The following is a 12,402-nucleotide window of genomic DNA, read 5'->3' on the forward strand; positions in this document are numbered from 1 at the left end:
ACCCGTTCACTCCCCCCTATCTGAGATATCTACTGCAGCCCTCATCCTCCACATACAACACCCGTTCACTCCCCCCTATCTGAGATATCTACTGCAGCCCTCATCCTCCACATACAACACCCGTTCACTCCCCCCTATCTGAGATATCTACTGCAGCCCTCATCCTCCACATACAACACCCATTCACTCCCCCCTATCTGAGATATCTACTGCAGCCCTCATCCTCCACATTCAACACCCGTTCACTCCCCCCTATCTGAGATATCTACTGCAGCCCTCATCCTCCACATACAACACCCGTTCACTCCCCCCTATCTGAGATATCTACTGCAGCCCTCATCCTCCACATACAACACCCGTTCACTCCCCCCTATCTGAGATATCTACTGCAGCCCTCATCCTCCACATACAACACCCGTTCACTCCCCCCTATCTGAGATATCTACTGCAGCCCTCATCCTCCACATACAACACCCGTTCACTCCCCCCTATCTGAGATATCTACTGCAGCCCTCATCCTCCACATACAACACCCGTTCACTCCCCCCTATCTGAGATATCTACTGCAGCCCTCATCCTCCACATACAACACCCGTTCACTCCCCCCTATCTGAGATATCTACTGCAGCCCTCATCCTCCACATACAAAATATTTTCCTCCTGATGACTTTACCTCAGTATGGTCTGTTAGTCAGTATGGTCTGTTAGTCAGTATGGTCTGTTAGTCAGTATGGTCTGTCGGTCAGTATGGTCTGTTAGTCAGTATGGTCTGTTAGTCAGTATGGTCTGTTAGTCAGTATGGTCTGTTGGTCAGTATGGTCTGTTGGTCAGTATGGTCTGTCGGTCAGTATGGTCTGTCGGTCAGTATGGTCTGTCGGTCAGTATGGTCTGTCGGTCAGTATGGTCTGTCGGTCAGTATGGTCTGTCAGTCAGTATGGTCTGTCGGTCAGTATGGTCTGTTAGACAGTATGGTCTGTCAGTCAGTATGGTCTGTTAGTCAGTATGGTCTGTCAGTCAGTATGGTCTGTCGGTCAGTATGGTCTGTTAGACAGTATGGTCTGTCAGTCAGTATGGTCTGTTAGTCAGTATGGTCTGTCGGTCAGTATGGTCTGTTAGTCAGTATGGTCTGTTAGTCAGTATGGTCTGTCGGTCAGTATGGTCTGTTAGTCAGTATGGTCTGTTAGTCAGTATGGTCTGTTAGTCAGTATGGTCTGTTAGTCAGTATGGTCTGTTAGTCAGTATGGTCTAATAGTCAGTATGGTCTGTCGGTCAGTATGGTCTGTTAGTCAGTATGGTCTGTCGGTCAGTATGGTCTGTTAGTCAGTATGGTCTGTCGGTCAGTATGGTCTGTTAGTCAGTATGGTCTGTCGGTCAGTATGGTCTGTTAGTCAGTATGGTCTGTCGGTCAGTATGGTCTGTTAGTCAGTATGGTCTGTTAGTCAGTATGATCTGTTAGTCAGTATGGTCTGTTAGTCAGTATGGTCTAATAGTCAGTATGGTCTGTCGGTCAGTATGGTCTGTCGGTCAGTATGGTCTGTTAGTCAGTATGGTCTGTCGGTCAGTATGGTCTGTCGGTTAGTATGGTCTGTTAGTCAGTATGGTCTGTTAGTCAGTATGGTCTGTCGGTTAGTATGGTCTAATAGTCAGTATGGTCTATTAGTCAGTATGGTCTGTTAGTCAGTATGGTCTGTTAGTCAGTATGGTCTGTCGGTCAGTATGGTCTGTTAGTCAGTATGGTCTGTCGGTCAGTATGGTCTGTTAGTCAGTATGGTCTGTTAGTCAGTATGGTCTGTCGGTCAGTATGGTCTGTCGGTCAGTATGGTCTGTTAGTCAGTATGGTCTGTCGGTCAGTATGGTCTGTTAGTCAGTATGGTCTATTAGTCAGTATGGTCTGTTAGTCAGTATGGTCTATTAGTCAGTATGGTCTAATAGTCAGTATGGTCTATTAGTCAGTATGGTCTAATAGTCAGTATGGTCTATTAGTCAGTATGGTCTAATAGTCAGTATGGTCTGTTAGTCAGTATGGTCTGTTAGTCAGTATGGTCTATTAGTCAGTATGGTCTATTAGTCAGTATGGTCTGTTAGTCAGTATGGTCTATTAGTCAGTATGGTCTAATAGTCAGTATGGCCTGTTGGTCAGTATGGTCTATTAGTCAGTATGGTCTGTTGGTCAGTATGGTCTATTAGTCAGTATGGTCTAATAGTCAGTATGGCCTGTTAGTCAGTATGGTCTGTTAGTCAGTATGGTCTGTTAGTCGTGTATGGTCTGTTAGACAGTATGGTCTATTAGTCAGTATGGTCTGTTAGTCAGTATGGTCTATCAGTCAGTATGGTCTATCAGTCAGTATGGTCTACTGGTCAGTATGGTCTATTAGTCAGTATGGTCTGTTGGTCCTCATGTCTCTCATGACCAGGTTGGCTAGAGTGGTATGTTGTTACATCACAGCAGGGCTAGGCCATAGTTTCACTGACCACACGGAAACACTGAATTACAGCGCTGAGTGTTGCTATCATGACCGTATCGGTCAGTATGGTCAGATAACACAGACATTTTTAACTTTCGCTGCAGGGTGTCTGAAGGACTGAAATTCTCCCTTTTGAACTCAGGCCATACAAAGCGACAGCCCAACTCACCCAAACTTCGACTGACAGTGTTGCAGCTAGCTAATATTTAACTGCAGCATTGCGTGACAATATGTTTCAGATTATACAGCATGATTGCAACTTTGCGTTGTTTAACTGCGGTAACGCTCTGTATTATGTTGCTGTGGTAACGCTCTGTATCACGTTGCTGTGGTAACGCTCTGTATCACGTTGCTGTGGTAACGCTCTGTATCACGTTGCTGTGGTAACGCTCTGTATCACGTTGCTGTGGTAACGCTCTGTATCAAGTTGCTGTGGTAACGCTCTGTATCACGTTGCTGTGGTAACGCTCTGTATCACGTTGCTGTGGTAATGCTCTGTATCACGTTGCTGTGGTAACGCTCTGTATCACATTGCTGTGGTAACGCTCTGTATCACGTTGCTGTGGTAACGCTCTGTATCACGCTGCTGTGGTAACGCTCTGTATCACGTTGCTGTGGTAACGCTCTGTATCACGTTGCTGTGGTAACGCTCTGTATCACGTTGCTGTGGTAACGCTCCGTATCACGTTGCCGCGGTAATTCAACAATGATTCCAAGGCGTCTAGGTTTATTCAAAACTACTTTACACACAAGTCACCCCTAGTTACATCCAAATTCATTGTGGCTCTAACAGTCAAGGTGTGGTCCACACAACTACCAACTACCAAAGGTAATATGGTGTGTGTGTGGGAGTAATCCTACATGTGGTCAAAGCTATTACCTGTAACATGTTGAACATCCCAAGCTGGAGCTGTGCAGTTATCCTGGGGCACGGCCATACCTGGAGTCCTGAGATGGTAGTGTATTTACAGAAAGTCAGCTTGGAACAAAATCCTAGAATAATCTAGTAACACATTCAGTAGGTAGCCCAGCGGATAAGGAGTTGGAGCTGTAGCCCAGAGGATAAGGAGTTGGAGCTGTAGCCCAGAGGATAAGGAGTTGGAGCTGTAGCCCAGCAGATAAGGAGTTGGAGCTGTAGCCCAGAGGATAAGGAGTAGGAGCTGTAGCCCAGAGGATAAGGAGTTGGAGCTGTAGCCCAGAGGATAAGGAGTTGGAGCTGTAGCCCAGAGGATAAGGAGTTGGAGCTGTAGCCCAGAGGATAAGGAGTTGGAGCTATAGCCCAGAGGATAAGGAGTTGGAGCTATAGCCCAGAGGATAAGGAGTTGGAGCTGTAGCCCAGAGGATAAGGAGTTGGAGCTGTAGCCCAGAGGATAAGGAGTTGGAGCTGTAGCCCAGAGGATAAGGAGTTGGAGCTGTAGCCCAGAGGATAAGGAGTTGGAGCTGTAGCCCAGAGGATAAGGAGTTGGAGCTATAGCCCAGCGGATAAGGAGCTGTTACTATAGATCATAAACTAGATTTAGCCGTGCGCCACATTTTTCTTAAAGTGGAGGGTCAAAGTGCCAGAACATAATGAGAAATAACTTGTAGACTGCAAATGGACTGGAAGAAGCTCAAACTGATTTAACATTCGACTAAAACAGAATTATTTCAAACGTTGCTTACATGTGTATACAATCACATACAGTGCCCTCCAGAAAGTATTCATACCCCTTGACTTAATCCACATTTTGTTAATGTTACAAACTGAATTTAAAATGGATTAAATAGATTTTTTTCCACCCATCTTACACACAAAACCCCAAAATGACAAACTGAAAACATTTTTATAAATGTTTGATAATTTACTGAAAATGAAATATAGAACATTTACACAAGTATTCACACCACTGAGTCAATACACGTTGAAGCACCTTTGGCAGTGATTACAGCCTCGAGTCTTCTTGGGTATGCCGCTACAAGCTTGGCACACCTGTATTTGGGGAGTTTCTCACATTCTTCTCTGCAGATCCTCTCAAGCTCTGTCAGGTTGGATAGGGAGCGTCGCTGAACAGCTATTTTCAAGTCTCTCCAGGGATGTTTGATCGGGTTCAAGTCCGGGCTCTGTCTGGGCCACTCAAGGACATTCAGAGACTTGTCCCGAAGCCACTCCTGCGTTGTCTTTGCTGTGTGGATAAGGTTGTTGTCCTGTTGGAAGGTGAACCTTCGCCCTAGTCTGAGCGCTCTGGAGCAGGTTTTCATCAAGGATCTCTCTATACTTTGCTCCGTTCATCTTTCCCTCGATCCCGACTAGTCTCCCAGTCGCTGCCGCTGAATAACATCCCCACAGCCTGATGCTGCCACCACCATGCTTCACCGTAGGGATGGTGCCAGGTGTGACACTTGGCATTCAGGCTAAAGAGTTCAATCTTGGTTTTATCAGACCAGAGAATATTGTTTCTCATGGCCTGAGTCCTTTAGGTGCCTTTCGGCAAACTCAACGTTGACAATGTGAACAGAGTGCCCCATGGTGCCGGTGGGGTTATGGTATGGGTAGGCATAAGCTACAGACAACAAACACAATTGCATTTTTTTGATGAAAATTTGAATGCACAGAGATATCGTAACGAGATCCTGAGGCCGATTATCGTGCCATTCATCCGCCGCCTTCACCTCACGTTTCAGCAGGATAATATCACAAGGATCTGAACACAATTCCTGGAAGCTGAAAATGTCCCGGTTCTTCCATGGCCTGAATACTCACCAGACATGACACCCATTGAGCATGTCTGGGATCCTCTGGATCGACGTGTACGACAGCGTGTTCCAGTTCCCGCCAATATCCAGCAACTTCACACAGCCATTGAAGATGAGTGGGACAACATTCCACAGGCCACAATCAACAGCCTGGTCAACTCTATGTGAAGGAGATGTGTTGTGCCGCATGAGACAAATGGTGGTCACATCAGATACTGACTGGTGTTCTGATCACATCAGATACCGACTGGTGTTCTGATCACATCAGATACCGACTGGTGTTCTGATCACATCAGATACCGACTGGTGTTCTGATCCACACTCCTTACCTTTTTGTTAAAGGTATCTGTGACCAACAGATGCATATCTGTATTCCCAGTCATGTGAAATCCATAGATTAGGGCCTAATGACTTTATTTAAATTGACTGATTTCCTTATATGAACTGTAACTCAGTAAAATCTTTGAAATTGTCTCATGTTGCATTTATATTTTTGTTCAGTATATATTTCGTTTTTCGCTTCGGAAATAATAAAAATCACCTAGTTGAGAAACCCTGTTGGACTGTATAACAGTACAGGTCCATTCCTTTTCCTAACTCCTTGACCAGGTAAGGCTACAACGAGGAAAAACTCCAGGCACAATCCTTTGATATCTGATCACAGAATGTACGTTTGTCCCTATGATATCAACCCCTCTGCCTTGCCTTGCCCCCCCCCCCCCTGTCCAGGTAAAAGGGGCCAGTGTGTGTACCAGGGCATCACCATGTTTGAGAAAGCTGTCTGGTCCCCCAAGCAGTGTGTTACCTGTCTGTGTAGTGGAGGGGAGGTGGTCTGTGACGAGATCCTTTGTCCCCAGCTACGATGTCACTACCCCTACACTCCCACTGGGGAGTGCTGTCCTGTCTGCATGGATACAGGTAGGTGTTGTTGTTTATATTGCTATTGTGGTGTTAGGTAGGTGTTGTTTATACTGTTATTGTGGTGTTAGGTAGGTGTTGTTGTGGTGTTAGGTAGGTGTTGTTGTTTATATTGTCATTGTGGTGTTAGGTAGGTGTTGTTTATATTGTTATTGTGGTGTTAGGTAGGTGTTGTTGTGGTGTTAGGTAGGTGTTGTTGTTTATATTGTTATTGTGGTGTTAGGTAGGTGTTGTTTATATTGTTATTGTGGTGTTAGGTAGGTGTTGTTGTGGTGTTAGGTAGGTGTTGTTGTTTATATTGTCATTGTGGTGTTAGGTAGGTGTTGTTGTTTATATTGTTATTGTGGTGTTAGGCAGGTGTTGTTGTTTATATTGTTATTGTGGTGTTAGGTAGGTGTTGTTGTTTATATTGTTATTGTGGTGTTAGGTAGGTGTTGTTGTTTATATTGTTATTGTGGTGTTAGGTAGGTGTTGTTGTTTATATTGTTATTGTGGTGTTAGGTAGGTGTTGTTGTTTATATTGTCATTGTGGTGTTAGGTAGGTGTTGTTGTTTATATTGTTATTGTGGTGTTAGGTAGGTGTTGTTGTTTATATTGTTATTGTGGTGTTAGGTAGGTGTTGTTGTTTATATTGTTATTGTGGTGTTAGGTAGGTGTTGTTGTTTATATTGTTATTGTGGTGTTAGGTAGGTGTTGTTGTTTATTTTGTTATTGTGGTGTTAGGTAGGTGTTGTTGTTTATATTGTCATTGTGGTGTTAGGTAGGTGTTGTTGTTTATATTGTTATTGTGGTGTTAGGTAGGTGTTGTTGTTTATATTGTTATTGTGGTGTTAGGTAGGTGTTGTTGTTTATATTGTTATTGTGGTGTTTCACTGGCCATTTTAACTAATCTTAACTATCGTAGTACTAATCTTAACTACCGTAGTACTAATCTTAACTACCGTAGTACTATCTTAACCGATCTTAACTACTGTAGTACTAATCTTAACTATCGTAGTACTAATCTTAACTACTGTAGTACTAACTTAACCGATCTTAACTACTGTAGTACTAATCTTAACTACCGTAGTACTAATCTTAACTACCGTAGTACTATCTTAACCGATCTTAACTACTGTAGTACTAATCTTAACTATCGTAGTACTAATCTTAACTACCGTAGTACTATCTTAACCGATCTTAACTACTGTAGTACTAATCTTAACTATCGTAGTACTAATCTTAACTACTGTAGTACTAATCTTAACTATCTTAACTACCGTAGTACTAATCTTAACTACCGTAGTACTATCTTAACTACCGTAGTACTAATATTAACTATCGTAGTACTAATCTTAACTACCGTAGTACCAATCTTAACTATCGTAGTACTATCTTAACCGATCTTAACTACCGTAGTACTAATCTTAACTACCGTAGTACTATCTTAACCGATCTTAACTACCGTAGTACTAATCTTAACTACCGTAGTACCAATCTTAACTATCGTAGTACTATCTTAACCGATCTTAACTACCGTAGTACTAATCTTAACTACCGTAGTACTAATCTTAACTACCATAGTACTATCTTAACCGATCTTAACTATCGTAGTACTAATCTTAACTACCGTAGTACCAATCTTAACTACCATAGTACTAATCTTAACTAACGTAGTACTATCTTAACCGATCGTAACTACCGTAGTACTAATCTTAACTACCGTAGTACCAATCTTAACTACCATAGTACTATCTTAACCGATCTTAACTATCGTAGTACTAATCTTAACTACCGTAGTACCAATCTTAACTACCATAGTACTATCTTAACCGATCTTAACTACCGTAGTACGAATCTTAACTACCGTAGTACTAATCTTAACTACCATAGTACTATCTTAACCGATCGTAACTAACGTAGTACTATCTTAACCGATCGTAACTACCGTAGTACTATCTTAACCGATCTTAACTACCGTAGTACTAATCTTAACTATCGTAGTACTAATCTTAACTCTTAACTATCGTAGTACTAATCTTAACTGATCTTAACTACCGTAGTACTAATCTTAACTACCGTAGTACTAATCTTAACCGATCTTAACTACCGTAGTACTATCTTAACTATCGTAGTACTAATTTTAACTATCTTAACTATCGTAGTACTAATCTTAACTATCGTAGTACTATCTTAACTATCGTAGTACTAATCTTAACTCTTAACTATCGTAGTACTAATCTTAACTGATCTTAACTACCGTAGTACTAATCTTAACTACCGTAGTACTAATCTTAACCGATCTTAACTACCGTAGTACTATCTTAACTATCGTAGTACTAATCTTAACTATCGTAGTACTAATCTTAACTATCGTAGTATTAATCTTAACTACCATAGTACTATCTTAACCAATCTTAACTACCATAGTACTAATCTTAACTATCGTAGTACTATCTTAATCGATCTTAACTACCGTAGTACTAATCTTAACTATCGTAGTACTAATCTTAACTGATCTTAACTACCGTAGTACTAATCTTAACTATCGTAGTACTATCTTAACTATCGTAGTACTAATCTTAACTACCGTAGTACTAATCTTAACTACCATAGTACTATCTTAACCGATCTTAACTATCGTAGTACTAATCTTCACTATCGTAGTACTAATCTTAACTCTTAACTATCGTAGTACTAATCTTAACTGATCTTAACTACCGTAGTACTAATCTTAACTATCGTAGTACTATCTTAACTATCGTAATACTAATCTTAACTACCGTAGTACTAATCTTAACTACCGTAGTACTATCTTAACTACCGTAGTACTAATCTTAACTACCGTAGTACTAATCTTAACTATCGTAGTACTATCTTAACTACCATAGTACTAATCTTAACTACCGTAGTACCAATCTTAACTACCGTAGTACTAATCTTAACTATCGTAGTACTAATCTTAACTATCGTAGTATTAATCTTAACTATCGTAGTACTAATCTTAACTACCGTAGTACTAATCTTAACTACCGTAGTACTATCTTAACCGATCTTAACTACTGTAGTACTAATCTTAACTACCGTAGTACTAATCTTAACTACCGTAGTACTATCTTAACTGATCTTAACTATCGTAGTACTAATCTTAACTACCGTAGTACTATCTTAACTGATCTTAACTACCGTAGTACTAATCTTAACTACCGTAGTACTAATCTTAACTACCGTAGTACTAATCTTAACTACTGTAGTACTATCTTAACCGATCTTAACTACTGTAGTACTAATCTTAACTACCGTAGTACTAATCTTAACTATCGTAGTACTAATCTTAACTACCGTAGTACTATCTTAACTGATCTTAACTATCGTAGTACTAATCTTAACTACCATAGTACTATCTTAACTGATCTTAACTACCGTAGTACTAATCTTAACTACCGTAGTACTATCTTAACCGATCTTAACTACTGTAGTACTAATCTTAACTACCGTAGTACTAATCTTAACTATCGTATTACTAATCTTAACTACCGTAGTACTATCTTAACCGATCTTAACTACTGTAGTACTAATCTTAACTACCGTAGTACTAATCTTAACTATCGTAGTACTAATCTTAACTACCGTAGTACTAATCTTAACTATCGTAGTACTAATCTTAACTCTAAGATACAGAGCGCGTCTCCTTCCTGAGGAGTATGATGGCTGCATGGTCCCATGGTGTTTATATTTGCGTACTATTCTTTGCACAGAAGAATGTGGTACATTCAGTTTTTTGGAAATTGCTCCCAATGATGAACCAGACTTGTGGAGGTCTACAAAGATATAGAGTGTAACACTGAACTCACCTAAAACACTAGTTGATAACTTTTCATTGGTGGAGGCATGAATATGCCTCCACCAATCTATCCCTCTCTCCTGGATCTATCCTTCTCTTCCTCCCTCGCCTCTCCCGCCCTTCATTCATTGCCTCTCCCTCCCGCCATCCCTCGCCATCCCCCACCTCTCCCTCCATCCCTCGCCTCTCCCTCCATTCCATCCCTCGCCTCTCCCTCCATTCCATCCCTCGCCTCTCCCTCCATTCCATCCCTCGCCTCTCTCTCCATCCCTCGCATCTCTCTCTCTCGTCCCTCGCATCCATCCTTCGTCTCGCTCTCCATCCCTCGTCTCTCCCTCTCTCGCCTCTCCCTCCGTCGCTCGCCTCTCCCACCGTCGCTTGCCTTACCCTCCGTCGCTCCCTCCATCCCTCGTCTCTCTCTCCATCCCTCGTCTCTCTCTCCATCCCTCGTCTCTCTCTCCATCCCTCGTCTCTCTCTCCATCCCTCGTCTCTCCCTCCATCCCTCGTCTCTCTCTCCATCCCTCGTCTCTCTCTCCATCCCTCGTCTCTCCCTCCATCCCTCGTCTCTCTCTCCATCCCTCGCCTCTCTCCATCCCTCGTTTCTCCCTCCATCCCTCGTTTCTCCCTCCATCCCTCGTTTCTCCCTCCATCCCTCGTTTCTCCCTCCATCCCTCGTCTCTCTCTCCATCCCTCGTCTCTCTCTCCATCCCTCGTCTCTCTCTCCAATCCCTCGTCTCTCCCTCCATCCCTCGTCTCTCTCTACATCCCTCGTCTCCCTCTCCACCCCTCGTCTCTCTCTCCATCCCTCGTCTCTCTCTCCATCCCTCGTCTCTCTCTCCATCCCTCCCATCCTCTTTCCCTCCATCCCATCCTCTTTCCCTAACACTCTGCGGTTCTGATTGGCTGGGCCAGCAGCCCGTGGTGACGTCCCTTACTTCTCTGGCAATTCCCCAGTTCCCAACGACCCCAGCGACCATGTGAACCCTGACCATGACCCCGCCGTGCCCCGCTCCCAGGCCGAGATCGAACTCCTCTTGAAGAGAGAGGAGGAGGAGCACAGGGAGGAGGAGGCACGTCTTCTCAAGAAGGACGCAGAGAAAAAGAGGAGGAAGAAACAGAAGAAGGAGGAGGCTGAGAGACAGAGGAGTCTGCAGGAGGAGAGGAGGCTGCAGGAGGAGAGGAGGCGCGAGGAAGAGCGGCTGCAGATGGAGAAGGAGGCAGAGAAGAGGCAGGAGGAAGCAGAGGCGGCCATGAAGGAGCAGGAAAGGAAGCTGGAGGAGGAGAGGAGGAGACACGAGGAGGACCTGAAGGAGAACCTCAGGGAGCTAGAGGAAGAAGAAGAAGAGGAGAGGGAGCAGGAGGAGGAAGACATGGAGTGGCTATTGAGAGGAGATGTTTTCCAGATCTTTCCAGAGGAGCCGACCGAAGAGGACCTCCTTACACCTCCCCTAGCCGAGCCCACTGAGAAACAAGAGGAGGATGGAAGAGCGGAGTGGGGAGTGGTGGCACACGGACCTGGGAACACCCTCCCGTTAGGTTGTGATATCTCTGATGTCATCGTGACGTGTGAGAACGCCCAGCTGACCAACTTCCCTCCCCTGAACATCCCTGAACTCAAGTCTCTGAGCCTGGAGGGTAAGTTTAAGGAAAACTCCAACCCCAAAAAAAAAACGATAATTTGGTATATATTTAATTAGTAAATTGTTGATATAGTCCCAATATGTTTTCAAGATATGTAACTTTCAAAGTGCAGAAATACAGCCGGTATCATATGATACTGCGTTTTACCGGCTGTATTTCTGCACTTGGAAAGTGACATATCTTGAAAACATGATTGCTGACATGCAAAACATATTGGGACTAAATCAACAATTTACTAATTAAACAAATACCAAACGAGAGTTTTTGGTTGGAATTTTCCTTTAAGGCAGCTGTGTGTGCGCGTGCGTGCGTGTGTGTGTGTGTGTGTGTGTGCGTGTGTGTGCAAGTGCTGTATAAGGTAGACAACACACCATCATATCACGTGTTAGACACTAAACCAGAAATGTCAAATCACAAATCACCCAAAACACAAAAAACAATCCCCATGCAGAGACTTCTATTGAGAAGTGAGTAATGTTTTTTGTTTGGTCGTTGTGATGGTAATTCCTAATGTGGTCACACAGACTAAAGTTAATAGGACTAGAAACTAAAGAGAAAAATAAATACTGGAGGATAGATTTATTAGCTTCTCATGCCTGTTGGTTTATATACTGCAATTATGGAGGCTTTTGGCATAATTATGGTATGCACTAGAAGTATGAGAGCTTTTGGACCATGTCTTGACTTGCAGGACACGTAGTCATGGAAAGCACAACAGAGTCATTCTGAACACTAGTATTTAACAACACTATAACACCAGGCTATGGAGTCCAGTCATTCTGAACACTAGTATTTAACAACACTATAACACCAGGCTATGG

The 12,402-nt window shown here is 43.0% G+C and overlaps 2 protein-coding genes across 3 annotated transcripts in view; one reads left to right on the forward strand and one right to left on the reverse strand.

Annotated features, from left to right (window-relative positions):
* LOC139413939 (centromere protein P) overlaps positions 1 to 12,402 on the reverse strand; it is a 179,568-nt gene that overhangs the window by 15,033 nt on the left and 152,133 nt on the right. The window lies entirely within an intron of this gene.
* The window catches only part of LOC139413926 (extracellular matrix protein 2, female organ and adipocyte specific), a 46,052-nt gene that overhangs the window by 11,126 nt on the left and 22,524 nt on the right, over positions 1 to 12,402 (forward strand). Inside the window, exons 3-4 of the mRNA XM_071161788.1 lie at positions 5,928 to 6,116; positions 10,895 to 11,575. Coding sequence (XP_071017889.1) covers positions 5,928 to 6,116; positions 10,895 to 11,575 — 870 coding nt within the window. The remainder of the gene's footprint in view (positions 1 to 5,927; positions 6,117 to 10,894; positions 11,576 to 12,402) is intronic.

The sequence above is a fragment of the Oncorhynchus clarkii genome, chromosome 7 (genome assembly GCF_045791955.1).
Source record: "Oncorhynchus clarkii lewisi isolate Uvic-CL-2024 chromosome 7, UVic_Ocla_1.0, whole genome shotgun sequence".
Classification (NCBI taxonomy): domain Eukaryota; kingdom Metazoa; phylum Chordata; class Actinopteri; order Salmoniformes; family Salmonidae; genus Oncorhynchus; species Oncorhynchus clarkii.